The sequence below is a fragment of the Anopheles cruzii genome, chromosome 3 (assembly GCF_943734635.1).
Source record: "Anopheles cruzii chromosome 3, idAnoCruzAS_RS32_06, whole genome shotgun sequence".
Classification (NCBI taxonomy): Eukaryota; Metazoa; Arthropoda; class Insecta; order Diptera; family Culicidae; genus Anopheles; species Anopheles cruzii.
In genome coordinates, this window is record NC_069145.1 from 86530042 (window position 1) to 86554282 (window position 24241).

A 24241-nucleotide genomic window follows, 5' to 3' on the forward strand; every position below is an offset into this window, starting at 1 on the left:
CTTACACGCAACCACGGGGCGGCGGTGCGTATGTCGTGCCCTCGACTCTCGCGCGTTGCGCAATCGATCAGTTCAATTCATAAAACGAGGACCCCACTACACGCTTTGGCAATCGAAAGCTACGCCCGAAAACTGGTGGGGGGGGGGACTGTACGCGGAGATCTCATCATCGGCGTGTCGTCGGAATTATCGGATCGGTTTCCGGTGTGTATGATGGGAACCAGAGAGAGAGGGGCGTTTGGGGGCTCGCTGACCCCTGCTGTACATCATTTTGTAGTCACATTTGCGGTGAAATGAAGTGCCACAAAGAAAACTCGATGCTGGCCGATCGATCGTTCCGGAGCAGCGCAAAGTGCACAGTGAGGTAGGGTTCTTTGCTTTGTAGGTTAATCAGATGCACCGCTTGGTTCATCGGGACAGCTACAGCTGCGTGCTGTGTGGAGCAAATCACTGGCCGCCCGGTCACTTATCGCGGCCATCAACTACCGCACCCGGATGCACTGCGGTGCGCGCACACCCGTCATCGGCGCCACGTGATTAGATCGGTGGTTCGTGTTGTTTTGCGCTCCGCTTCCCGGTTGACGCGAGGAGCGAGTGAATGATCGACCCTTGCCTTGTCTATCCGTCCCATCCCGCGCGATCGGAGGGGTCAACGGATAATTGGACCCGAGACCCGTTCTCTCCCGTTAGAGAGTCGAAATGTACTCCGCAAAACAATGGAAAACGCGGGCCAAAAGGCCAACCCCCCGGGCCAAGGGTCGGTGCAAAGGGCCGTTGTGGTGCTTATTTTAAAATATGTCTTTTATTAGATTACTTATTGTATGTGTCTTGCTTTTTATCGTTACTTGTATTACAATTCAATGGCTTGTTACGCGTGAGTGTTTAGGGGATTTTATTGTTCTCCCGAGTACCGAGTCCTCCCGCAGATCGAGCCAGTGCGCGGGAAGGCTCATCGGTTGCAACGGTGTTGTGGGCTAAGGAATGAGAAGCCGCGGAAACAAATCTTACGAATTAAAGAATCAACAATTGAACACTAAAGGTACGAGATGATGGAGTGATGGAATAACCGAAGAACCGGGACCAGGGAAGCTTGTCCACCGGCCGCTCTTAAAAAAGGGATGCGTTTGATGGGATGAGCTTTTTCGGGCGAGCACATGAGGGAATGATTATTGTTTATCTAGAAAGATGGTTACAATTAATTAACAAACGTCGTTGCCATCCGGCGACCACAAACTCACGCACACACACACACGCACATACAAAACCACACATTTCCCACCCATTCATCCGGTTCCTGGTCCCTCCTAGAGCCTCTTCTCCTTCGCGTGCCGCTGTTGCCAATGCAGCAGCGAGTAGTGCAGCCTAAGGGGATCCCGTTTCCGATATCAGTTCTTGGCGGCACTCGCCACATTTGGTTTGATTTTTTCGTACAGAAAGTCCTGCATCACACTCCGGCCCGGTGTCCGTAGCTTGTGCTGCACAAAGTGGAACTGATCGCGCGCAAATTCGTACAGTTCGTTCTCCATCTGCCAGATCGCTGACTCTTTGATCCGTGCCACCGTTTCCGGGGTCGGTTCCACCTTCGACTTGGTCCGGCGAAGGTGCGATTTGTTCGACTTCTGGAAGTGACTGACCGCGCCGCGGTACAGCCGCGGCAAGGACAGCTCCAGCAGCTCAACGAACTCGTCCATCTCCTCCGTCAGCCCCACCAGAAAGTACTCCGCGACGAGATTCCGTTTCGCTTGCTCCAGCGCCCAGCTGCTGCCCGGGTTCCAGCACTCCGCGTGGTGCCCGCAGAAGAACGGTATCTGAAGCCACATGTTCGTGGGATCACAGTCGGGTTTCTGCTTGGCGACGCACTCGTCGAACGTCATCGTGTCGCCGGCCCGGTGCCGCACCAGGTACGGCCGGTAGTCGTCGCCGTAGCGCAGAAAGTAGTAGTACGAAACCAACCGGTCCAGCGGCTGCCGGATCAGATTTATGTACATCGGTTTCGCGGGCATACCGTATCTGTGGGGAGGGGGGATGCCGTATCAGTGTCAGTGTGGTGCGAGCGGCCACGCAATGCACTTACTTTGAAAAATCTAGGAACGCCATGTGTCCATGGTAGAAGGCGGGTTTCATGCTGTCCCATGCGGTAATATTGCGCACGAACTTGAGCTACGAATGGAGGAGGCAAATTAATCATTCAAAACGGCAGCTTCCCAATGGACCGTGACCGGGGTAGGTACCTGATTCGGTAGTGACAGTACGTGCATGTTGGCGGTAATGTTAATGTGCAGTACGTGGAATGCATTCTTTTTGCACAGATCGTACGTTAGATTGACGAAGCTGGTGCTACCCGTTTTCGGAACCCGATTGTAGATTATCACAAACTTTTCGTCGTACTCTCGGTACACCGTCAGGTCGTCCGTCGGCCGGATGCCCGTTGGGGGTCTCCCGATCCGCTCGTCGCCTTCCACTGGTGGATGGAGGAAAGGATGTTATTTTGCAAACCAAATGGCCACCGCGCCGCCGGCACTTACATTCCCGAAGGTGCAGCGTCAGCCTGTCGCCTACTATGACCTTTGCCGAAAACCAGTGATAGAGCAGTATAAACACAAAGCCCGCAGTAATCAGGACGAGCAGAAAAAAGTATTTGGTTGTTATCATTTCCGTTCGATTCCGGCCGCTGTCTGGCCCCCCGCGCCCGATGCCGCCGATGAGCTCCGCCGCGCCCCGTTATCGCTTCAGGGACCAGAACGAACAAACGACAACGACGGAACACACGATCAAGGTTTAGCACTTTTCCGCTCCGCTGTTGCGTTGTTGGTGCACCATTTTACAGTCCAGTCCGACCACCCTACGGATTGCTGTGTCCACGACCGATAAGAAGATTGTTCCTGTTGACTCCTTCCTCTCCGGAGTAAATACTGCGTGTGTTTGTTCAGCTTGCGGTGCAAGGGGAACTCACGGAATGTTTATCTTTTTGACAGCACCAAATGTCGTTGCAGAGGGAGCTCACGCGATCGAAAGGGGTAATTGGCGAGACGTTTTTGGGGGTAACATTTGCAATTACTACGTTCGTGCACTGTAAAAATGGCATGAAATCGTGGCGTAGGTATGTTCTGCCAAGCGGACACAGCGATTATTAGCACCGCTTTTTTTCTCGCACTCATTGGCTCTCGGATGCGAAATTCACGAACTGTCAGTTGGCTGTCAGAATTTCACCCTCCGAGGTAAACTCAGTTCATCACTGCGCAAGCAGCATCCATTTTTCGTCTCGTCTCTTTGTACGCTGAATTTCTGTGTTTTATTGCTTCGGTAGGTGGTTGCGCTGCTGCAAAGTTCTGGTATTGATCGGCGGAGCGATTCAGTGACTGACTTGCGGATTTTTCCATAGCATCACCCTCAAACGCCGTACGCTGACAGGACGCCACCTAACCTTACAAACAGCGGACAAGGAAACACAAAACAAAACACAGCACAGCACAGAATGGCCACCGTAATCCGGCTGAAGCGACGGGTCGATGAGGACCCACTGAACGCGTTCGTGCTGAACTGCAAACGCCAGCGCGTCGGGGGAACCACTGGCGCCGCCGCCGCCGCCGCCGACGAGTCAAACGCAAACGCGGACGAATCCTCAACGATCCTGAAGTTTGCTGGCACATTCACCCAGGTACCAGGCACCACCTGCCGACCGGTGTCCCGCTCGTCGAACCGGGGCTAATAGTGCTTCGTACCATTTTAGGCCGACGGGATCAAGTCGCACCTCCAGAACATTCACAAAGACCAGGCGAAGGATGCAGTTTCGCGGGTGCACCGGCCAAACATCAAGTCCCGGAACAGGCTGGCGGCAAAACAGAACGCACAGAACGACCGTTTCCGGATTGTCAACTGCACGCGGTCGCTCACGGACGAGACGGATGCCGTGGCGGATGGTGGCAGCATTCCGTCCTTGACCACGATCGTTGACGTCGAACGGGACGCGGTGACCGTACCGTCGTCGTTGCCGTCCCTAGACCCGATGACGAGTGTCGTTCCACAGCCAAACACAGCCCAGTATCAGCAGCCAGCGACGGTGGAAAATTATTCGTACGAAAACGGGGTCCACTACGTGTATGACCTGTACGTGGCCGATACGAGCCAGTCCGCTGGCCACAGCACTTACTTCACCGACAATCTGGACGATCTCAGGTTGGTGCTGATAGAAGACGCATACTTTGCATTCTATTCGTTCATTTAAAGCTTTAGCGAAGGCCTTAGACTGGTGTGCGAACTGTAGCGGGACCGCCCCCCGCCGCCGGTCCGGACTGGGGCTCGTTGGTCTCGGCTTTCGGTTAGTTTCTGTAGTACATTATACGCCCTGCGCCCCTCTGGAACTGCAGCTCTAGCGTTAAGAAACATAGAACAAAGCATGAAAGCATAAACTCTCTTATCGATTAAAATATAACCTAATGGAACCACGCTGTGATGCGCTGTCCACCGGCCAGTGGCGTGACAAGTTTGGCTGAGCGTACCTATTCCTTTCGTGTGTCTTTCTGGTCTATTGGTTTTTCTTTTACGGGGGAACACATGGGTTCGAGGGGGTCCACTGCCTGCGCGCCATTCTCTAATGCGGTACGACGTAATTCGTTTCAGCGTCATGGTTTGTGAGGATCCACTGTATGCGTGCCACCGAGGGGGATTGGATTCCGACGATTCGAGCGACACCGATTCGGATGACTCGAATGCCGAAAGCCACTGGCGGAACGAATACCCGGACGAAGATGACGACGCGCGGGTCGACGGTGGCAGCATCGGCGAGGATGACATGCGCCGCGCGGTGGAGGAGCTCGATTTGGGTATGCTACCGGGGTCGGGGTTTGAGTGCTTGATGTTAATCGTGTGCCTTACTGATGGTGGTAGATGGTGAGCGGGAGCTTTCGTCGGACGACGACGACGATGGCCTTGTGTACCCCAAGGACGACGGCGGTGTCCTGTACACGGACGAAGAGGAGGACTCGCAGAGTGACACGGAGATCGATCGGGAGGACGTGAGACGGTACGGAACGGCCTACGCTCGCTACAAGGCACGCGTCTTGCGCACTATGGAAGGACGTGATGAAGAAAGCAGCAGCACCAGCTCGGAAGAAAACTTTGATCTTTACGACTGAGAAGCCGACATTGGAGATTGGTGTGCTCTTATTGATGGAGTCGCTACTTTACGGGTAACCTCAATTCGGACCAGCATTTTTGAAATATAAATTTATAAGTAAATCTGAAATTCACATTATCCTTTTTGGTTGTTGTGTGTTCCAACTGGGCCATCTTCGAAAGCATCATAGGAGCCGTACCGATAACAACAGACTCGTCCTTGGTTCAAATCTCCCCTTTGGTCACTGTTTTTTGACTTTGTTTTTATTCTTTGCTACGTTTTACCCCCCTATTATGGTTCTCGAACGGAAATTCTACCGTTCGAGTGAACACAACAAGAGAGAAAGCCGAATACAGAAAGAGAGAGGGCAGAAAGAGAAAGCTATAGCAAAATGAACTCAAAATGAACGGAATGAACGTTCGAGGACTCGAATCGAGTTCTATAATAGGGGGGTTAATCTCTTCGTTAGGCATTTTGGTTTAGATGAGAAATGGAAAAGTCCAAGGCAACATCTAACATTGGTTGAAACACACCGTCGAGAAATGCGTGCGCGGAGTGCCGTTCTATAAATAGCACACCCGATTTGATAGCCCAACATGGGCAAATCTGTATTCGGCGTACCTCATGCTGAACGTTTCGGTAACCGAAGTAGCAGCGTGAACGCTCACCGCCGATCGAGCGTGAGTTCAAAACCCGCCGACGACGCTGCCGCTTGTCTTCTTTTTCAACAACACCTTTACCCTTGCTTATTAAGTGTTCAATTTTAATCCTTTCATGATTAATAGTTGGTCAACGGCAAGGCACAGCAAAGTCACTTTCCACACGGGCAGAGGTTGTCTCGGCGCGAGTCCTGTTGTGGGCGAACGCCTTCATTAATCTGACTCGTACTAAAATACTAAGACAAATCACTCGACGACAGATCCCTTTTTCTTACACCATCCTTACACCCATTGTGCCCCATTGGAGTTCATGTTTCGGATCACAAAAACGCATAGAATTCGGCCTTTTTTTATGTTGCTTGAATTGTATTCAATCATGTGGTTTTCTTCAGTTTTATTTCGATCTCCGAGAAAATGGTACTTGCGTCATTAAGTGGTTGTGAGTGGTTAAACGGGGGGGATTAGCTTCATTTGTTGCGGGGTTGTCTTGCACTCGCCCCGGGTGGCCTTCCGAAAAGTATTAGGGAAAGATAGTATTTCTACAATTATTGTTCACAGGATGAGACTCCCGTTTAGCGTCAACCCCAACGGTTGGTGTTCCTGTCCTTCCTCTGTTACCTCTGTCGGTTATTGTTTAATTAATTTTATTTCGTGTCCGTGTGTGAACATCTACGAGGGTTTTGTCCCTTTTTTGATTTGCCAAGTCGAGTTCGTTTCGAAATTCTTTGCCGTCGGCGACACCATCAGAAATCAATAAATAATTTATTGTCATTTGCTTTTCGATTTCCCTGTCCCTACCCGCCGCCGGCTTTCCGGAGTCAATATTTAGATGCTAACGGTTTTAGGTGTTCAGAGCGATACGGAGAAGGATTATCGTATCATGCGGAACACAACTATTGCTGAACTATTGTGGTTCGTGGTTCTAACAACTGTCTGGGATATAACCACACCCCCGGCGCTTGTCCCATGTTATATGTCTACTATGGCCGATAGTTTCCTCACACGTAGGGGGTATTTGAGAATCTCCGGAACTCCGGAAAAGGGATTCATAGCGGGGATGGCTAATAGAATGTGTTATCTGTTTTAAGGAATTAAATTCGAGCTTACACAATACACGACGGAACTGCTACACGTTGCGCTACGCCACAACGATGACGACGACGACGACGGCGACGACAGGATTATGCGGATTTGATATTTCGGTTCCCTCTACTTAATGGCTACAAGGTAGTACAATCATAACTAACGGTAATCACATCGTGTGCGGTCTGTCGCGCCCCAGAGGTCTAGATTAAGGTCTACAGTGTATACAATGTTCCTTGCTTATCCTCGGAATGTGATTGTGGGGAGGGCTAAATCGGGGTGCGGTTGACCCGGAGCGCGGATATTGCAACTCATATTCGACCTGGTCGCGCCGCACGCACCTCTAAATGCACAACTGGCACGAACTGCAGCCGCTTGCGGAACTTAGCGGAAACCCCCCTGGGTATGGCCGCTCGCTGCCGCCGCCGCCGGAACAAACGATAGAGCAAAGGGCTTACAGGCTACACATTTACACAACGCTAGCATCTATAGTGGTTGGTTTGTCTAAAAACGATTAAACACTTTGGTGTAAACTCACTTCAACTAAACAAAGCTTTTCGCACGACCACACACGACCTTAGTGCCGCCGCCCCTCGGGAAGAAAACAGAAAGAGAGAGAGAGAGATAGAGCGGAAGTATTGTCTCATGCGGTGTGCGGGGCGCAAGGTGCGGTCAGTGCAGCGCTGAGCGGAGAGATTAGAGCGTATACAGAGTTTTAGACGGAAGTTTCCGTCGCCCGGTTGACCGCGACCGTTACCGCGGGGCTCGTGGCCCCACCATTTGGTGAAACGGATGCGCTACGTCGACCAGTACCGGCAGCAGGTTGTCCGGTCGCCGTCGGGGCACTGCCACCGGCAAGCGGGACCGCCTTGCAGTAGAAGTTCTTGTGCGCAATGTACGTTTTGGCGTAGTTGAAGGTTATGTCACACGTATCGCAGTACTTTGGCCCCGGTGGTAGGTGCTCCAGTGTCAGCGGCGTCGGCGGCACCGGCGGGGACGGTGTTTTCGCTCGGGTCGGCGTGTCGGAGCGCCGGACGAGCGAGGACGAGATTGCGTCACCGGCCGTCGTCTTCGTCGGCGTTTGAGATTTCGGTTTCAGATTCAAAGAGGAAGGTGGCGACGGTGACCCGGCGAGCGGTGAGTTGAGCGAGGGCATGTGCGGATCGATGGCCTCCGTTTTGACGGTGGTGGCCACCACCGGGGCTGTCTCCTCCAGGCAGACGTCCACATTGATGTCGGTGGTTGTGTCTTGGTCACCGCCCGACGGTGACGGAGACCGATCGTCGATCGGTTCCGTTTTGATCAGACTACAATCGAAGGAAGAAAAGGGTGTTGAAGACCGCGACCAGGGGACAAAAGGGCGGACGATACTAACCTGCTGCTGGTGCTACTGCTGCCCGGTCCCGGTGTACTGGCGATCGGTGGCCTCACAGCCAGTTCTACTACGGCGCCAGCAGCGATCCCGTTGTAGAGTTCGGCCGAGTCCAACCCGAACGGAACCGAACGGCCTCCGCCGTGCACTTGCTTGATATGCTTGATCTAAAACACAACGCGACATTAGAGAACTTGCTACCCGCCGGGGAGGGTCTGCGCCCAATCGCGGTGCCGTACCATATTGACCCGATCGCTCGTCGTAAACGGACACAGCTCGCAGTGATGGCGGACGCTGGCTACGGGTGATCCGGCCACGTCCGGTGGGCCCGAGCCGTCCTGGGCGAGGAACTTGTGGGTCGCCGAAGCGAGGGCGGCCGCTGCGGCGGCCACGGCAGCCGCATTCTGGGCCCCGGCCGGCGGTATCTCGATGCCGTCCTCTTCCAGGATGCAGGTGATGTAGTTCTCCTCGTTAAACTCGCTCGTCTTCTTGTCGAAGTGCATCCGGATGTGGGTACGCATGCCACTACGAAGGAAAAGGACAACGGTCAGTCAGTCAGTCACGACGGGTCGTCGGCGGAACCTACCGTAGGGTGTTGCCCTTGTACCGGCAGATCGTACAGCGGAACGCCTTCACGCCGCCGTGCGTGTCCATGTGCCGCCGGGCTTCGGTCGAGTTTGGGCTGATGACCTCACAGATGGGACACTTGTAGGCACCGTGCCCCGCGACCGTGCACGGTTGGCCCGGTTCGTGGATGCTCTTACACTTTGAGCACCGTTCCTTGTGCGGTTGCGGCTGACTGACCGCAACGAGCTGACTGGTCGGAGTGACATTCTGCAAAGGGAAGTAGGGGCGATTAGAGACCCCTCACGGATGGTCGCCCCTCGGGGGCACTTACCACCGGACCGCCGACGTCGATCCGCTTCGGACAGTAGTACATCTGGTGGGCGGTTAGATTGTCCAGCGAGGTGAACTTGATGCCGCACGCGGCACAGATCAGCTGCTGGTAGGCGACCCCGGTCCCGACCGGTGGCCGCGGTCCACCGCCCACCGTCGACAACGGTGCACCGGCCGACGGACTCGTGCCGGTCTGTGGCGAGATCGGTGGGCTAACCTTGGCCCCTTCGCCGCCGCCGCCGCCACCGTCGTCCTGGTTCCGGGCGGAACAGTAGTGCTTCTTGTGGGCCAGATAGTTCTCGTACTTGCAGAACACGATGTTGCACTCCTTGCACTTGGAGTCACCCTGTTTGACGAAGATTTGGGGCGCGGCCCCCGACGGCAGAACGGACGCTCCGCCGGAAGCGGCCGCCGTCGGAGAGATACTGTTCAGCAGAGGTGATATCTGCTGCGGTGGGTGCTTGCCGTCACCCACCGGGGTCGATAGTCGGAGCGCCAGCTCGACACTCTGCTTCGGGGTCAACAACGGGTGTGGCGTTGCCCCCCCGGGGGCGGCCAGGATCGATAGGTTGAGACTGCAAACTGACGGATCGGCTGACAGACGCAGGGCTATGTCCGCGGGGAGGAGCGGTCGCATCAGTTGCTGCTGGAGTGTCATTGGCGACAGGGATAGGGTGGCCGCCGGTCCCAGACCGGCGTGGTGACCGGCGACAGCGGCAGCGGCCGCTGCCAGCGCCGCATTCGAAGCCATCGGTCCGGGGCCCGTGGCACGTGGACTATTGGAGCGCCGTTTCGGGGAGGGCGTCAACGGTGGACTCCCGGGCAGCGACGGAGCACAGACAATCTGCTCCGGCGTGAGCGAGTCCCCGCTGACCGACAGGTTCTCCTTGCCCTCCATCAGACTGTCGTAGTCCATCCGCTGGTCACCGGAGACGGCCGACGATAGGGAGAGCGAGCGCTCGCGGAGCGCTCCGATGGCGCCCGGCGAAAACCGTCGCACGGACAGATCCAACGGAGTGGTCGTAGACGTCAAGGTAGCTTCCCTGAGGGAGCGGAGAAATCGATTAGGTCGAGGACGACTCGTGATGGTGCGGGCGGGAACTTACTTGTTGGCCGAATTCTCGCGCTTGTTGAGTGCCTTCAGCACCTCACCGGTCGATGACGGGGCACCGCCCGGAGTGGGTCCGGCGCCCTGCGTGCTGTGGGAACTGTTTTCGTTCGAGACGCTCGGCGTCGTTCCGCGCGATGGATGCTGCTGCGAGGGGGGCCGCTGGGGTCCCGGTCCCACCTCGGCGTGGCCCCCCGCCGAGGTCGCGGCTTGGTGGGCAACCTGCGACGCCAGCGACATCGCGATCGGTTGCAGGGTTCCGTTTTGGAAGATGAAACAAGCCGACTCCGGATTGGCGACTCCCGGGGCTAGTGATGGTCTGGAAGGAGAGGAAGCGGAGAACCGTTTGGCTGCTGGAACTGGGTGTCTTTCCGGTCAGTTAGACTTACAGCAATCCCGGGATGACGCTGGCGCCGCGAATCAGCGAGTAAGGTATCACAATGATCGGGTTGGTGGGCAGCGCCAGGAACGGTTGCTGTGCGGCGGCCACCGGTGGCGTCTTCGGCACTTCCGGTGGACTTTGGGAGCCCGACTTCTGCGTCGAGCCGGGTTTCGGGGTCGAGTTGTTGGACTGCTGCCTGTGTGGAGCGGAAGGTGTCAAAGGTTACCACGGAGGTTCACAGGGACCAGTGAATGGCGAAGGATTCATAGTTATACGTATTTAGTATTAGTAGCTGTATCTGGGGAACCAGACGAAGCGTACAAAAACGATTTGACATTTTTACGCTCGGATTTACGCTTCGTCTGGCCCTCCAGTAATAGTTAATGTTATACAGGGTGGCCCATTTGGCGCTCTTTTTTTCAACTTCCAATTACTTGACGTTTAAGATGTCAAACTTCATTCTGAAAACTGTAAACACACTTTGAAGTTGAAGAAATGGGACGTTTTACGCATGAAGAAAGCTGAGAAATATTAAAAATTTATTTCCAAAGTGGTAGGTCGTCAAATCGTTCGTCAAAAGCAAATTTCCACCTTGGTGGCTACGTTAGTAAGCAGTATTGTGGTTCAAAAAACCCACATACTGTGCAAGACAAGCCAATGCACCTACAACGAGTTACTGTTTGGTGCAGATTTTGGCTGATTGGTTCTTCGGCGAAATTTGAGCTGATTACTTGTACGGCATTTGGTTTGAACTGGACGGCGCTACGTGCAATACAACGACAGACACAGTCGATATTTATGTTATGCGAACAAACCAGCAACTATTGGCGACATCAAGACCAAAATTCTCATTGCGATTGCCGCGATTGGACCACAGATAGTCGAAAATGTACTCCAAAAAAGGTCGATCGAATAGGCTACTGCTAAACCGTAAGCCGTTGTGGACTTATGACCGAAATTATTTTTCATAAAAAAACTTATCAACCAAAAAAAACAAAAAAATCAACCTTTCAAATAAAAGTTCAAGCATCGAAAAATATTAAGCCGTTTTTATTCTACAATCAAATGGAAAAAAGAGTCCGGGCTGGGCCACCCAACAGGAGTACTCCCGATTGGAACACAATTAAAAAAGGTAGCTTCTGGGACCGGAATCTATGGACCCACACTTACCCTTCCCGGTGACGCGAGCTGCAGTAGTGCTGCTTGTGGGCGCGATATGTTTTGGTGCTGGAGAATCGGATATCACAATCGGAGCAGTACCGATCGACCTGCGGTGGCGGCGCTTGCGCCTGGCCAACCGGCTGGGGCTGCAGTTGCTGCTGCTGTTGCTGCTGATGGAGCACCGCTGCGGCCGCGGCCACGGCTTGAGCTTGGATGAGCTGCAGCTGTTGCTGCTGCTGCTGGTGGTGGTGCTGCTGATGCTGCTGTTGACGACCGGTGTCATCGCCGTTGACGGAGGACGGCGTCGGAGAGGACTGGTGCATGCGCATGTGGCGGTTCAGGGACACTTTCTTGTCCGCGCTGTAGGAGCACTGGGAGCAGGCGTACTGCTTGCCCGTCTTGGCCGCCTTCGCCGGAGGTTCCCCCGAGCCGTCACCGCCCGGGTGAGCGTTCTTGGTGCCACTACCACCGATCGACCCACCGGAAGCTGACCCTCCGGTTCCAGCGGTCGACCCAGTTCCTCCGCCAGCACCACCACCGCCATCTTCTGTTTCTTTCCGGTGCGAACAATAGTACGTCTGGTGCGCTTCCAGCGTCGACGCGGACGAAAACCGGATGCCACACGGTCCGCACACAAACATCGGCAACCGGGGTGGAAGTTCGACGACGGCGGGTAGGGCCAGGGGACCAACGAGCCCCTCCGGTCCCTTGAGTGCGGGTTTGCGCATCGGTGGTGGTGGCGGCGGCGGCCCCCCGATGGCCATGTTGAGGGCGGCGAGCTGTTGCTGCGCAAACTCCGCCGCAACCGCGTCCGCTTCGCCAATTTTCTTGAGATCCTTCGCGTCCGGATTGGCGGCCGGATCGGAGGCGAGGGCCACGTTGAGCCGGAGCATCGGAATCGGTGACGTCGTCGCCGGTGACCCACCCCCCGAGTGGGACAATTTACTGTCACAGCGCACCACCGGATCCACCGGCGCTTCCGACGGTGGCCGTGGTGGTTCCGTGTCCGACGGAACGTTTGGCTCGAGTTTGATTTCACGCAGCGAGGGCGATCGCTGCGCCGCACCGTCCTCGGAGGCATCCGCCGCCATCGGGGAAGGCGTCGCCGTGGGTCGTATCGGGCCCTCTTCCGGGGCCCCCGCGTCCGTTCCGTTCATCCCGAGACACCCGCTGGCGCTACTTCTGCTGCTGCTCCGACTATTGTTGTTCATCAGTGTGCTGCTGTTGCTGCTGCTGGTGGTGGTGCTGCTGTCGCTATGGCTGACTGTTGCATCCTGGGACGCTGGTGCTCCGTTTTCTTCCGTTGTACCCGGTGGCTGCTGCTGCTGTTGCTGCTCGTCACCGGCATCCTCATCGTCTCCTGAAACCGGAACGGGAAGAACGGAGTTGAGTAATCTTATCATGGGGGAGGGACTGCGGCCCTTCAAGGACCGCGTGCACGGTGATGAGGTGACGCGATTCACGCGAACATTAATCATCGCCGGTGTAACGGTTGAGTTCAATTCCGCCCGATGGAACACCCGGCCCGGCCGAAGCAGCATATATCACATCGCATTCATGCTTTCGGCGGGAGAAGGGGGTTTGGAATTAATGTCGTCTTCGAATCCCGGAGCGCATTGGGGACATATAATTCTTAGCCTACGACCGAGTGTGCCCCGGGGTAATTACCGGGACCGGGACTCGCTTCGTTTCGCTAATGACGACGTTTCGCGGCGCGGTGTTAATTGAGAACCGTCCGTCGTTGGTGCGGTGGTAAGCGATCGCTCCCGGGAGGAGTCGGACCGGGTTCCGAATCGAATTCGCATCAATCGAACGCCCTCCGAACACGGCTAACTGCGAACCGGCTTCCGGACATCGGGCTTCGAACCAGAAAGTGAGGTGAGCGTGCAGCAGCGACAGACACTAAAAGGCACGATTAATCAACATGCGACCGACCTGGCATGGCATGTGTGTGTGTGTGTGGCGAGTGGCCGCGCAGATGGATTCGAGGGTAATTTATGCTAAATGAGACATTCCGCTTAACACGAATACGGGCCGATATCTGCCAGGGCTTATCTGGTTCGACGCTGGAACGACGTTAAAGAGGGGTTGAAGTTTACGGGATGAGCCCACGAGCAGAGCCCAGCCACCTTCGATGGAGTTGCAGTTCTGTCATGGAATTTGAATTTAAAAAAATGCAGCCGTTAGCAGCTGTGGTAAGATAGGTGCGAACATCCTTCGCGACAGTATACGAAACAAAGCCTACTACGACCACCGAAATGACAGATTGGGCCCTGGAAAACAGTCGATGTTACCGAACCGATAATGAGCAACGAATTGGAGATAGGATTGGCTCATCGATTAGATTTGAACTTTTCCAGGAACACAAAACAACCAACATTGCGACAGAAGAGCAAAAAACGGGTCCCGCTCAAGGTGGTTGTTGTCGCGAAATCGCGATGAACGATATGGTTGGTTGAGCCCTCCCGGGTCTTCCCATGGACGCGCCCCAGAAGCCCTCAATTCCGCAGTCTGTCGAAACAAGAAGTGAGAACTCCGGACAAAGTGCCATGCAATGCGATCGCGGGTGATGTCTGTTGGTGGCGGGTCCCGTCGACGATGTCGTACCACGGCGATGTCCTATCGCTACCATCTGTGTGGGTCTGGTCGTGGGTACGTACGCGCCCCACTTGAGAGAGAGACCCACGGGATCAATTAAGCAGCAGGAAGCGCACCGGGGACTGCCGCAAGACCGCCAACGAAAAGACAGAAGAGGCGAACCAACCTGGACACCGCGGTCGCCGGCGGCGGCGGCGGCGCAAGTTCGAACAGATATCGTGAGTGAACATACACGAAATTATGCATACCCCGGCCAGAATCCGGCCGGGTTTCGGTTTTTGGGTGAAGCGATTGATTTTTGTCCCGTCCGTTTGAACGCTCGTTTCGCGCTCGCCTCGGGACTGCCTCGGGCCTCGGGCCGGGTGAAGGGCCGTTCGGTTCTCGGGTCTATCTCCTATCCTGTGGCTTCGCTTCAAGTGGCCAGCGACGGCAGGATGGGACGCAGAGCGGACCAAAATGACTTCGGAAACAAATAAAATAATGAGTCGTTGCACGATTCCTTTTGGGTTCCTTTTTCTTTGGTTTGTGGAAACGGCACTGGCACCGGGGACACCACATTTCCCAGCGGCCCATGATTATTACTCGCCGCGGCTCGCCGGCATTCCTCTTTTTCTTCGGCCACCTCTACCCCCGGCCGTGCCCTGCGTCCTTTTTTCCCGGGATCGCCCTTTTAAATATTCTGAAGACGTGCCACGCGAGAGCGACTCTAAACCTTCTGACCCTCTCTGCCGGCGTTCCCGTGCGGAAGGGCCCCGCACCCCCGGACAAATGGGGAAAGCTAATGGAAAATGGAAATCACCCGAGCCGGGGGGACGGAAGTGCTAAGCAATTTGTTCATTTTCTTTCGCAAGGACCGCAAATCGGGGACCCCGGGACCGCCGTGGACGCGATCACGATCACCGCGGCAGTCAGTCGGTTGGTCGGTCGGATCGGTCGGAGAGCGCAGCTTGGTCACTTTAATTAGTGGCGGTGGCCGCCTAGATCACACAGTTCGAAAGGAGTGATCTGTTCTATTCGGCCGACCCACCGACGAAATGCACGACCACGACGTGAGCCGGAGATGAGGACAATTTGTTTCCCAGCCACCGAACGATGCGATGACACGCCATCTTTCGACAGATCGCAAGCAGAGCGGGCTCAGGGCTTATAGACAACGTTTAGTGATTAAAGCCAGAAAGAGTAGAATCCTCCCGGGCGTTGTTCGGTCCGATAATTTCCATGGCCACCTTATGGAGGCACCTAATGCACCAACGGTGTCGATGAAGCGGGCCCAACAGTATCCCCGAAAACCGCTAAATCTATTTCGTTTGAACTTGAGCGGGCTCAAGCACTGGAAACTGGAAAGATGCCGGCCGTTCACAACAAAGCCATCGGTCCAGTGTCCACGGGGTGGCGGTACCCGGATTTTCATAGAACCGAACCGGGCAGACTGCAAAGCCCCGATACAAACACAATGCACGGGGCGGCGGCTCGGTCGGTAGCCGGTGAATCTAGGCTTGGAAAGTTCCGGACCACATTTCTTTCCGCAACAGTATCGACCAACACGTGGTCGGCGCGGAACCGGTGCATCGGGCACAAAGGCGGATAACGTCAACGGCGTCGCGCGTTGCTGCATTGTGGAAAAGATGACGGCGAATTAGTCGCCGTTGTCCCGGAGGAAGGCCTGTCGTTCCGTCGTCTCCGTCGGGTACCGGACTAATCAACCTTAGCATCTGGCCGTCGGTCGTCGCGCGAGCGGCCCATGCTGTCCCAAGCCAAGAGATTCACGCCTCGTGACATGGACGCGCGTCGTCCGTATGCGGGCATACATCTTTCGGACCCGGTCCATAAACCAAGTGCACCACGCGGCACTGCACTGATTGCACCTTCAGCGAATGCAGATTACCGGATTCCCGGAGAACGGGGACGGAGGATGTGTCTGCCACCGCCCCGGGCGGGCCCACTCCTTTTTTGGGATCTTTTGGGACGCTTCGGCACGTCCGGGCGCAATACACGCTGCGCTGTGGGACGTCGTTTTCTTCAATCCGCCGCTCATCGGCCGGTCAGTTGGGCCGGACACAGCCCTTGGTGACGGTGTACGGTGGTTAAATTTATTTTCCATATTGATGACTTCATTTCGACAAACACCCGGCCCCCGTTCCGGACGGGTGGAGGGGGGGCGAATGCACCGAGATTGAGGATTGGGTGCTGGGCCACTCGGAGGAACTGGAACCGTCAGCGCGGCGCGAGAGCCGCTTTGTCGCTGAACAGTGGATCATGAAATAATTAGTGGAACCGTCTGCAGTGCAGGACCCGAGCTGAATAATGTGTTCATCGTGGCGCAGGCATCGTGGAGCAGCTTAGCCAGCGGCCGTCGGAATATGGTGCCTCATTAGGATATCGATAAACGGACGGGGCGGCACTGGCCAAAGGCTTAGGGCTAAGCCCCGGAAGGTTTCTGCTTCACGTCACAGGCGATCCCGTGTGGGCTTCTTATGTGAACGTCGAGGTGCCGACGGCAATATTTGAGCCGCTTTTTCCATGATCGTTTCGAATCCCAGCAAGCGAGGTATGTGAAAATATTACCGCCACTTGACATTTGTCCCTTTTTTCTCCTTTCCTCTCCTTTCTTTCTGCAATTGTTTCGTTGGACGGTGCAGCCCCTAAGGCCCCCGAGGGTCGGCACAGAATATCCCAGAAAAACGGTACGGTTCAAGATGATGACAATTTTTCGTTGAAATGCAGTACGAGATTTACGGACGTGCCCTATTTTATTACTCCAACCCGCTGAGGTTTCAAATAACTGAACATAATGGGTGTTCAACCGTTTCATCCAACCCGAGACAAGAGGATGCTGCGGCGAAGAACTGGCCCAATTGCTTCGTCATTCAAACGCTCGGTCCTCGCTCGAGTGAGACATAATTCTGTCCCGACAGAGTTATCCGGGAACCGAAAAAAATTCAAACAATAAACATACCACGACGAGCTGTCATAATAATTTATTGCCTCACTCACTCGCGCGTAACGCTTGCTGTGATCGCGAGCAACCAGCAATCGACATTTCTCCACACTCCACACTGACGTTGTGCTGTCATTATTGCTCATAGCTATAAACATTTGAGAGAGTTTATTATTTTTCACAATAAATATGTAGCTTGGAGTTCAAGTTGTAAGAAACCCGTACTTGAATAGTGCTACGACAGTACTTTTAAGTGATTTTCTCAACCGCCAGCATCTCAGATAATTACGGCTTCGGAACGAACCGCAGTACAAATTGGTCATGCATTTGTATGACGAATCGTTGGATTGTAAAATCCGCAACATTCCAGTCACCGCACCGAAGGGTTTCGCTTATCTTCAAACAGTTTTCGTTACAGGAACGCTTTAAGGCACACGCTTTTATATCTAACCCGCGACTAACGTGTCTTGAGGCGAAGGGTATTAAAAACGAGCTCAACTTGTAATTTGTTTTCCCAAGCTTTGCAGGTGACGCTTCATTAGCCGATCGTTCCCAAAAGGGTGCCAATCATAAACGCGGTCTCGTGTGAAGCGACACTCCGACGGCGGACCCCCGCAGATCGTGTCCAGGAGCGCGCGCGCTGTACTCTCACAATATTTGAGCTCGCTGCTGCCAGCACCCAGCTGCTGCCGGGGCCACGCGCTCAGAAGCAATATTTTCCTTCGGAAAACAAACATCGCCTACTGCCGAGAGTAAACAAATCGGTGGCACTCGAAACGGAGAGGCTGGGTTGATAAGGCAAGTGCCGGCAAATAGTTGCTGCTGGGGTTAAGTTTTGTTTGCCGAACTCCAAGTCCGACTTTAGCGGGCGCGATGAGTGATTTGATTGAAAAGAATTAATGAAAGTGCCGCTTGAACGAAGCGGGGGTCAACGTAAACAACTTCGGCTTCGACACCTCCATTGGTCCCGATACTTGGTCGACCGTTTGAAACGGTTTTTGTAGACCCTTTTTTTCTCCGCGATCGTTGGAACGCGACCCGGGGCACGCTATCAGCCCTAGCGGTGCACTTTATCACACTGCGCCCGCTAATGTCCGAGTCATGTACGGGTGCAGATTAAACTGTACTTTATGTTTCAATCATAAGCATAAATTCGAAGCGAACCTTTCTTTGTCGCGTTCCGGGGCCCCCGTTCCTCGGGGCAGTGTTTGCATAAGGTTACGCAAAGTCGTGCACCGATCAAGTGTAAGAGAAACGGCGATCGGCCGCTGACCGCAGCTGCCCGGCATCGGCTGTGTACATGCTTCTTCGTGGACGCGGCCGGCCGTGGCGCACTGATTGGGGAGTCGTTGGTTTATTTTTCGCCAATTTCATACATCATGTAGCTACATCTTCTCCGCTTCCACGTCGTGTCGTGCGCCCGGCCGCCGTCGTCGTCGCGGAGTCTCACAAAATGGACACCGGGAAATGGGATGGAGATTGATCAGCAGCAGCACCGCTGAGGACCGGAGCGGTGCGGCCGATCAGTTTCACAAGAAAATTGAATTAAAATTCTCCACCCTGGGCCCCGAAAGAAGCCACCGCGGTCGCCTCTGCCGCCACCAACGATTGATAGCCTCTCCTTCGACACCACGGCCCCCGGGGGCCCCCGCGATCTTTAGCATTAAATCCTGCGGATGTTCGCGTGTTCTGCACCGTCTCGCTCGCACCCGCCCAGCGAGCGCATTATGCTGGCCGGGTTCGTGGCCGGTAGTAGGCGCGTGGGCGCAGTGCGGCACTTTCGCATGATTCGCAATCCGCACATCATCATCATCATCATCATCATCGCCGTGTTGCATGGGTGCAACATCGTTCGTGATTTGTTGTTGGTACACCGCCGTTCGGCATCCCCGAACGACCCTCGTCGACTCGCGGGGCCGAAACTAGAAGCCACATTGTTCTCGAGGCTAGTTTTACGCTTCCGTGCACGCTACTATCCTCGGGGACTTGGCGAACCTGCTCAGAGAGAGAGAGAGGGACCACCATCCTGGACGGCTCGGGCGGCCACCAATGTAAACCAGAACATCACGAACTTCTTGTAGCAGACATTTACGGACAGCATGTAAAGCCGTGTCGCGCGGGGACCGCCCTTGCCTCTCACTTGGGCCGAGGCAGGCAGCAGGGAGCCGATCGATGAATATGTCTCGAGTGTTGTCGCGACATACGAGACAAGCTCAAAAGGGTAAGTCCATTTCCCCAAACTCTCTCTCTCATCGCCCAAGCGATAATTATCGTCGACAATCCGATGCGGCGATGTTTCGTGTGTTTTCCCGAAAATGTGTATGTACGGGGGACTCGGGCGGCCAACAAGCCAACACGGAACGCGATGTTGCTGCCGGTGGCCGCTGTAGCGCGATAAGCGGGTACGCCATCTGTGGACGGGTTTTGTGAGGCGACGAAACGACGAGAGACGCGATTATCGATGTTGGTTGGTCGGTTGGTTGGCAACCGAGTCCCGATCCTGGAAGGGTCTTTCGTAGAAAAGGAGACAGCCTCCCGAGATAGGAAATCTTCCCGGCCAGGAGAGACCACCGCGAGGATGCTAATCAAAACCGCGACGTTGGCCCGAGCGGGGCTGTTCTTGGAAGCCGAGGGAAATATTTATATTTCGCCTCGGCACCGGCACCGGCCACCGGTGATTTCCATTCGCCATATCTCGCCTGACCCCCGGTCGATCATTATTCGTTCCGCTGGCCGATATGCAGGCCGGACCGGGGATGGAGCGGAGTGACCAGAACCGCAGAATGGGTCCAGGTCGCGCGGCGCAGTTTCTCGCAATGGTGGCGGCGGATACGATCGAAACCTGGAGGATACGACCGGCGGCGGCTGGTGGGACACACGGGAGTGTGCAAGCGAGCGCGGACCTCTTCCTCCAATCGGAAACACAATCAAAGCCCACCTTAAGGACGCCCCGGCCCGGCACGGTGCAGCAGCAGCCGGAGCGCGCAACAAGTAAGGGTTCTCCGCTCATTAAAATAATCAATTGTACTATCGAAACGGTCACAACACAACACACAACGTTTGTATGTATGTACTGGACCGGGGGCCAAAATGGGGTCCGGGCCCCCGGGACTGTGGAACTAATGATATCGATGTGCCCGATCCCTCCGCGCTTGCCGGACCGGATGCTGCCGGACCGACGAAAGACCGCGGATTGCGATTCGATTTCGCGCTCTCCCTTCGTTCCGAGGGGATGGCCGCGGACACACGGAAGCGCCGGAATTGAAGCACAATAACGCGAAAAGTGAACTCCGAACGCTCCAAGCGCGCCGTGATGGTGATGGTGGGGCCAAGGATGCGCGATACGCGACGGCACACGAGATCCCACCGGATACGCTGAGTGCAGTGCCGAACCGAACCGTCCGCGGAGAAGGTCACCGTATCGGACCGTGGCCCAAAGAAACCAAAAGTCGAGAAAGTTGGCCAAATACGCCCACACAGAGGCTTTGGGGTTGGATTCGTCTTTTCGGGTGAATCGAGAGCCATTTTGGCGCGGAAGATCGTTCGCAATTCGCTGATGGCATTCCATCGCGACGCGAACTGCGCGAAGTAACGGAAGAAGTGAGGTGATGTCAAACTGCTTGAATCTAGTATCCTTTGAACCAACTCTGCCGGAGTCCAGCGATCCAGCGATCTAGTCATCATAGCCGATTACTGGAGCAAATTAGGCTTCTTTTTCGGTCCTTTTTAACTAACACCACAGTTTGTAGCAGTTTGGTAAGGAATAAAGGGCAAAAAAACCGTGGAGCAATTAGTAAAACGGATTAGTCCACGAGCTATTACGGTTATTTACGATCATTCAATATAAAATAAGCCAATTTGCGGTCGTTTCTCAGCGGATTCCACTCGGCTCCACCGGAGGAAGGTGTGTCTTCCGTCCTAGTCTCGCCCGTTGCCGCGAGTGCAATAAATCCGATAATTTAGTAAAACTATTCCCGTTGGCCCGGAAAACTCGACGAAAGCCGCGCGGCAGCTGGGGGCTGTGTCACGGTCGACGTGTGGTGCTAATTTCTCCGGATCCTTCCGCTGCAATCGGAAGAAAAGCAGGCGAGTTCCAGTGCTTCCAGTGCGCCGCTCTGAGTTTGCTGGTCATAAAAAATGTATGCAAATCTATTTTTGATAACAAAATTTATTCATTTTCTCGACCTCTCGACTCTCTCTCTGGTTCCAGTGCGGGGTCCGCGGTGCGCACCTCTCTCTTATCGTGGTTCACAGGCGCACATGCAAAAAAAAAACCGCTCACGGCTCGCGGAATCTTGGTGTGTGATTTCTGCGGTCACCGTGCCGGGGGACGTGTGAAAAATCTTCCCCAAAGAAGGACGCAGGCACAGAGTGCTGCAGATTCTTTCCCGTTTTATCGAACTTCGGTCCCGCTTTGCGACGGTAACGCGCACCGGGTTGAGGTGTCCGTCGTGTGTTTGTGCCATTTGACCGTTTTTTTCGCCAGGTCGGGATAGAAATGAATGAAACCACCATCTAGGGATGGGGAAGGCATTTTAAATTTCCTTCCCAAACCCTTTCTTCCACCAGTTTGCCAGTGCGCCGTGCGGGTGTGCATGTAAAATTTCCCAAGAATCGATCAGAATTCTAGAGAGGCTGCTGTACTTCCGTTGCACCGTGTGACACGAGAACGAGATTTATTTCTTCCATCCCCGGAGCCGGAACCGTAGAAGGCAATTCCGATGCACTTTTTATCCATTTTTCGGTGCCGCACCCGAATCGACGCAAGAACCAACGGGCCAACGGTAGAAAATGAATCACTCTTCCGAAAGAAAATCGAACCGCTTTTTACCGCGCTCCTGAAGAAGGAGACTTGTGAGGGGGGGATACAGTAACGACATGGTGTGTCAAGGTGGTTTTCGGAATCCGTCGTTTTTTCCACCGCCACCGTGCTACCAATACCAATCATACTGCAGCATCGGCAAGCGTTGGTGGGCGAGTTGAAATGAAACATTTGCTTCGTTGGTCATTCCATCAAATGGTGACAGTTTCGACGCCACTTCCAACCGGGATCTTGGGCCCGGGTGGCCCGTCGGGATGGAAAGGAAACCCGGCCCGGAGACGAACGACCTACGACGACGGGCGCGCGCCCGATTGTGGATGACAATAAATATTCCTTCGACGTAAACGTAAATCCTTGCCAAGATTAGACGAGTGCCACACCAAAAGCTAAACCCATTTACGGGAAATCCAGTTTTTTGCTTTGCGATTCGGCCGTGAGCAGCTAAAGGATCAAACCTCAGAAAGTTCCCTGCGAAGTGGTCCTTTTGTTCAAAAACTGTCCTTGCTTAAGGTTAAAGTGGGGCATCTAATGGTACGGGAATCGGTATGAATGTTGGTTTTTCAATAACGCTTCATGCTGCACTTTCTCTAGTTTCAGTCTCAATACCCATCGGCCGACGCGGGAGGTACGAAGTATGAAAATTTGCGTGGCCATTTTTTTGTTCTTTCCCCTGTCACGGCGCGTCACGAGTGTACGCTCCTCAGCAAAAGCTCATATTGGCACAGCATAAAAATGGCACAAAAAATGGAGAAGAAAATGCCGGAACACCGGACCCGACCATTGCAGGAGCATTCCCGCTCCTGCTGGGATGATCGAACCTTGGGACCGCCACCGCCAGTTCCACCCACCTCCTGCCGCTCCTGACGGTGAAATGTTAATCTTTTCTCGAGAAATTTCTCTTCGCTTCGCTTCGAACGGCCGGCTGTTCGTCACCAGCGTCACCAGCGCAACCGTTAGTGCTTTGCATAACGCAGTGCAAGGCAGTGGCCACGTCCTCGCCTGGCCTGGCCATCGCCATATCGTCGATCCACAAACATGGCTGCAGTCGGCCGCTATCGCAACGGGAGCGTAAATATTTATATGCATTCCTCTCCAGGCCGGGTCGCGCCCGGCTGCAACCGGAACGGATCGATCTCGGGCGAGCATTTGGCGTTTTCTTCGCACGTTTCTCGGCGATTTCCGTACTTTTTTGTTGCCGGCACAGCCATCTTTCGTTCAACGTCAACGCTGGGAAGCTTTCCCAGAAACTGTACCGTGTTTTTCGTGCTCTCTTCACAGAGGAATTGATAAGTTTGGGGAAGATGCTTCCGAAACGGCGAAGGTATGGCGATCCTTTAAAATAACTTATCATCTAATATTGTGCCTACCCCACGACAGCAGCAATATGTCAGTGGAACAACGGCCTGCTTTGATTTGTTTACGTACGGTTCAATCACTCTCCAGTGCGTATTCGTTCTTGGGTTCGAAACGTAGCATTGATACACTTTTGGCTTCAATCTTACCTGAAAGTAGACAAAATGGGGGAAAAACTGTTGTTAGACAAAGAGAATCATGCCAGAAAAGCGTCACAAAGTTTGTCACAAAGTCGGGGTCGGGGCTAGTTGAGTAATCCCGTACCTTCTAATTAGCGGTCTCTCGGTATCGAGCTCCCGCCACGGACCGATGAATGAGATACGGAGTCACGTCTGCATAATTTTCCAGCCCGTCCACCCGAGGTGCTACCATCGTTCTCACTCTTTCTCTCTATTTACCGACTGCATCGTTTATTATAATAATGATATACAATTAACCGGCATTAGATTAAGTGGTTTTCGATAGTTTTCACACTTTTCACACCAAATAAGCGGCATCTTTCTATCGCGTTTTGATCTAGTGGCCTCTTTCGTTAGCCCAGGGGTTTAGAATGAGCATGAATTGCAGCTCGGCTTGCAGTGGATGTGAATAAACTAGAAGATTCTTCCCAAAAAAGGGGTATTTTACTTCGTAAATAAGACTGTCCAAAGAACTGAATCATATGGGAAATAGAAAGGGTTATTCACAGCGACAAATGACATTAAATGATGTCACTGCATCGTAGAAGTGTATGCCGGAAGTGTATCAGCAAG

The 24241-nt window shown here is 54.2% G+C and overlaps 4 protein-coding genes across 4 annotated transcripts in view; 1 reads left to right on the plus strand and 3 right to left on the minus strand.

The window, feature by feature from the left end:
- Nucleotides 1-819: 819 nt before the first annotated feature.
- Nucleotides 820-2886, minus strand: LOC128274500 (heparin sulfate O-sulfotransferase). Its single transcript, XM_053012718.1, has 4 exons — nt 2526-2886; nt 2232-2461; nt 2075-2160; nt 820-2010 (listed from the first exon to the last, which is right to left on the minus strand). Exons 1-4 carry the CDS (start codon nt 2650-2652, stop codon nt 1386-1388), a joined length of 1068 nt encoding a protein of 355 aa, XP_052868678.1. The 5' UTR covers nt 2653-2886; the 3' UTR covers nt 820-1385.
- A 314-nt stretch (nt 2887-3200) lies between these two features.
- Nucleotides 3201-5167, plus strand: LOC128273067 (probable RNA polymerase II nuclear localization protein SLC7A6OS). Its single transcript, XM_053010981.1, has 5 exons — nt 3201-3218; nt 3308-3658; nt 3731-4176; nt 4621-4823; nt 4888-5167. The coding sequence occupies exons 2-5, from the start codon at nt 3476-3478 to the stop codon at nt 5133-5135; spliced, it is 1080 nt and encodes a 359-aa protein (XP_052866941.1). The 5' UTR covers nt 3201-3218; nt 3308-3475; the 3' UTR covers nt 5136-5167.
- A 2406-nt stretch (nt 5168-7573) lies between these two features.
- LOC128272207 (zinc finger protein ush) lies at nt 7574-12686 on the minus strand. The gene is made up of 8 exons (XM_053009970.1): nt 11788-12686; nt 10625-10813; nt 10234-10554; nt 9102-10170; nt 8817-9025; nt 8470-8755; nt 8234-8397; nt 7574-8165 (listed from the first exon to the last, which is right to left on the minus strand). The coding sequence occupies exons 1-8, from the start codon at nt 12669-12671 to the stop codon at nt 7574-7576; spliced, it is 3714 nt and encodes a 1237-aa protein (XP_052865930.1). The 5' UTR covers nt 12672-12686.
- Nucleotides 12687-12726: 40 nt separating this feature from the next.
- The window catches only part of LOC128271237 (general odorant-binding protein 45-like), a 63034-nt gene continuing 51519 nt past the window's right edge, over nt 12727-24241 (minus strand). Inside the window, exons 3-4 of the mRNA XM_053008681.1 lie at nt 12845-13138; nt 12727-12800 (exon numbers count right to left, since the gene is read on the minus strand). Of these exons, the coding sequence (XP_052864641.1) occupies nt 12727-12800; nt 12845-13138 (368 nt within the window). The remainder of the gene's footprint in view (nt 12801-12844; nt 13139-24241) is intronic.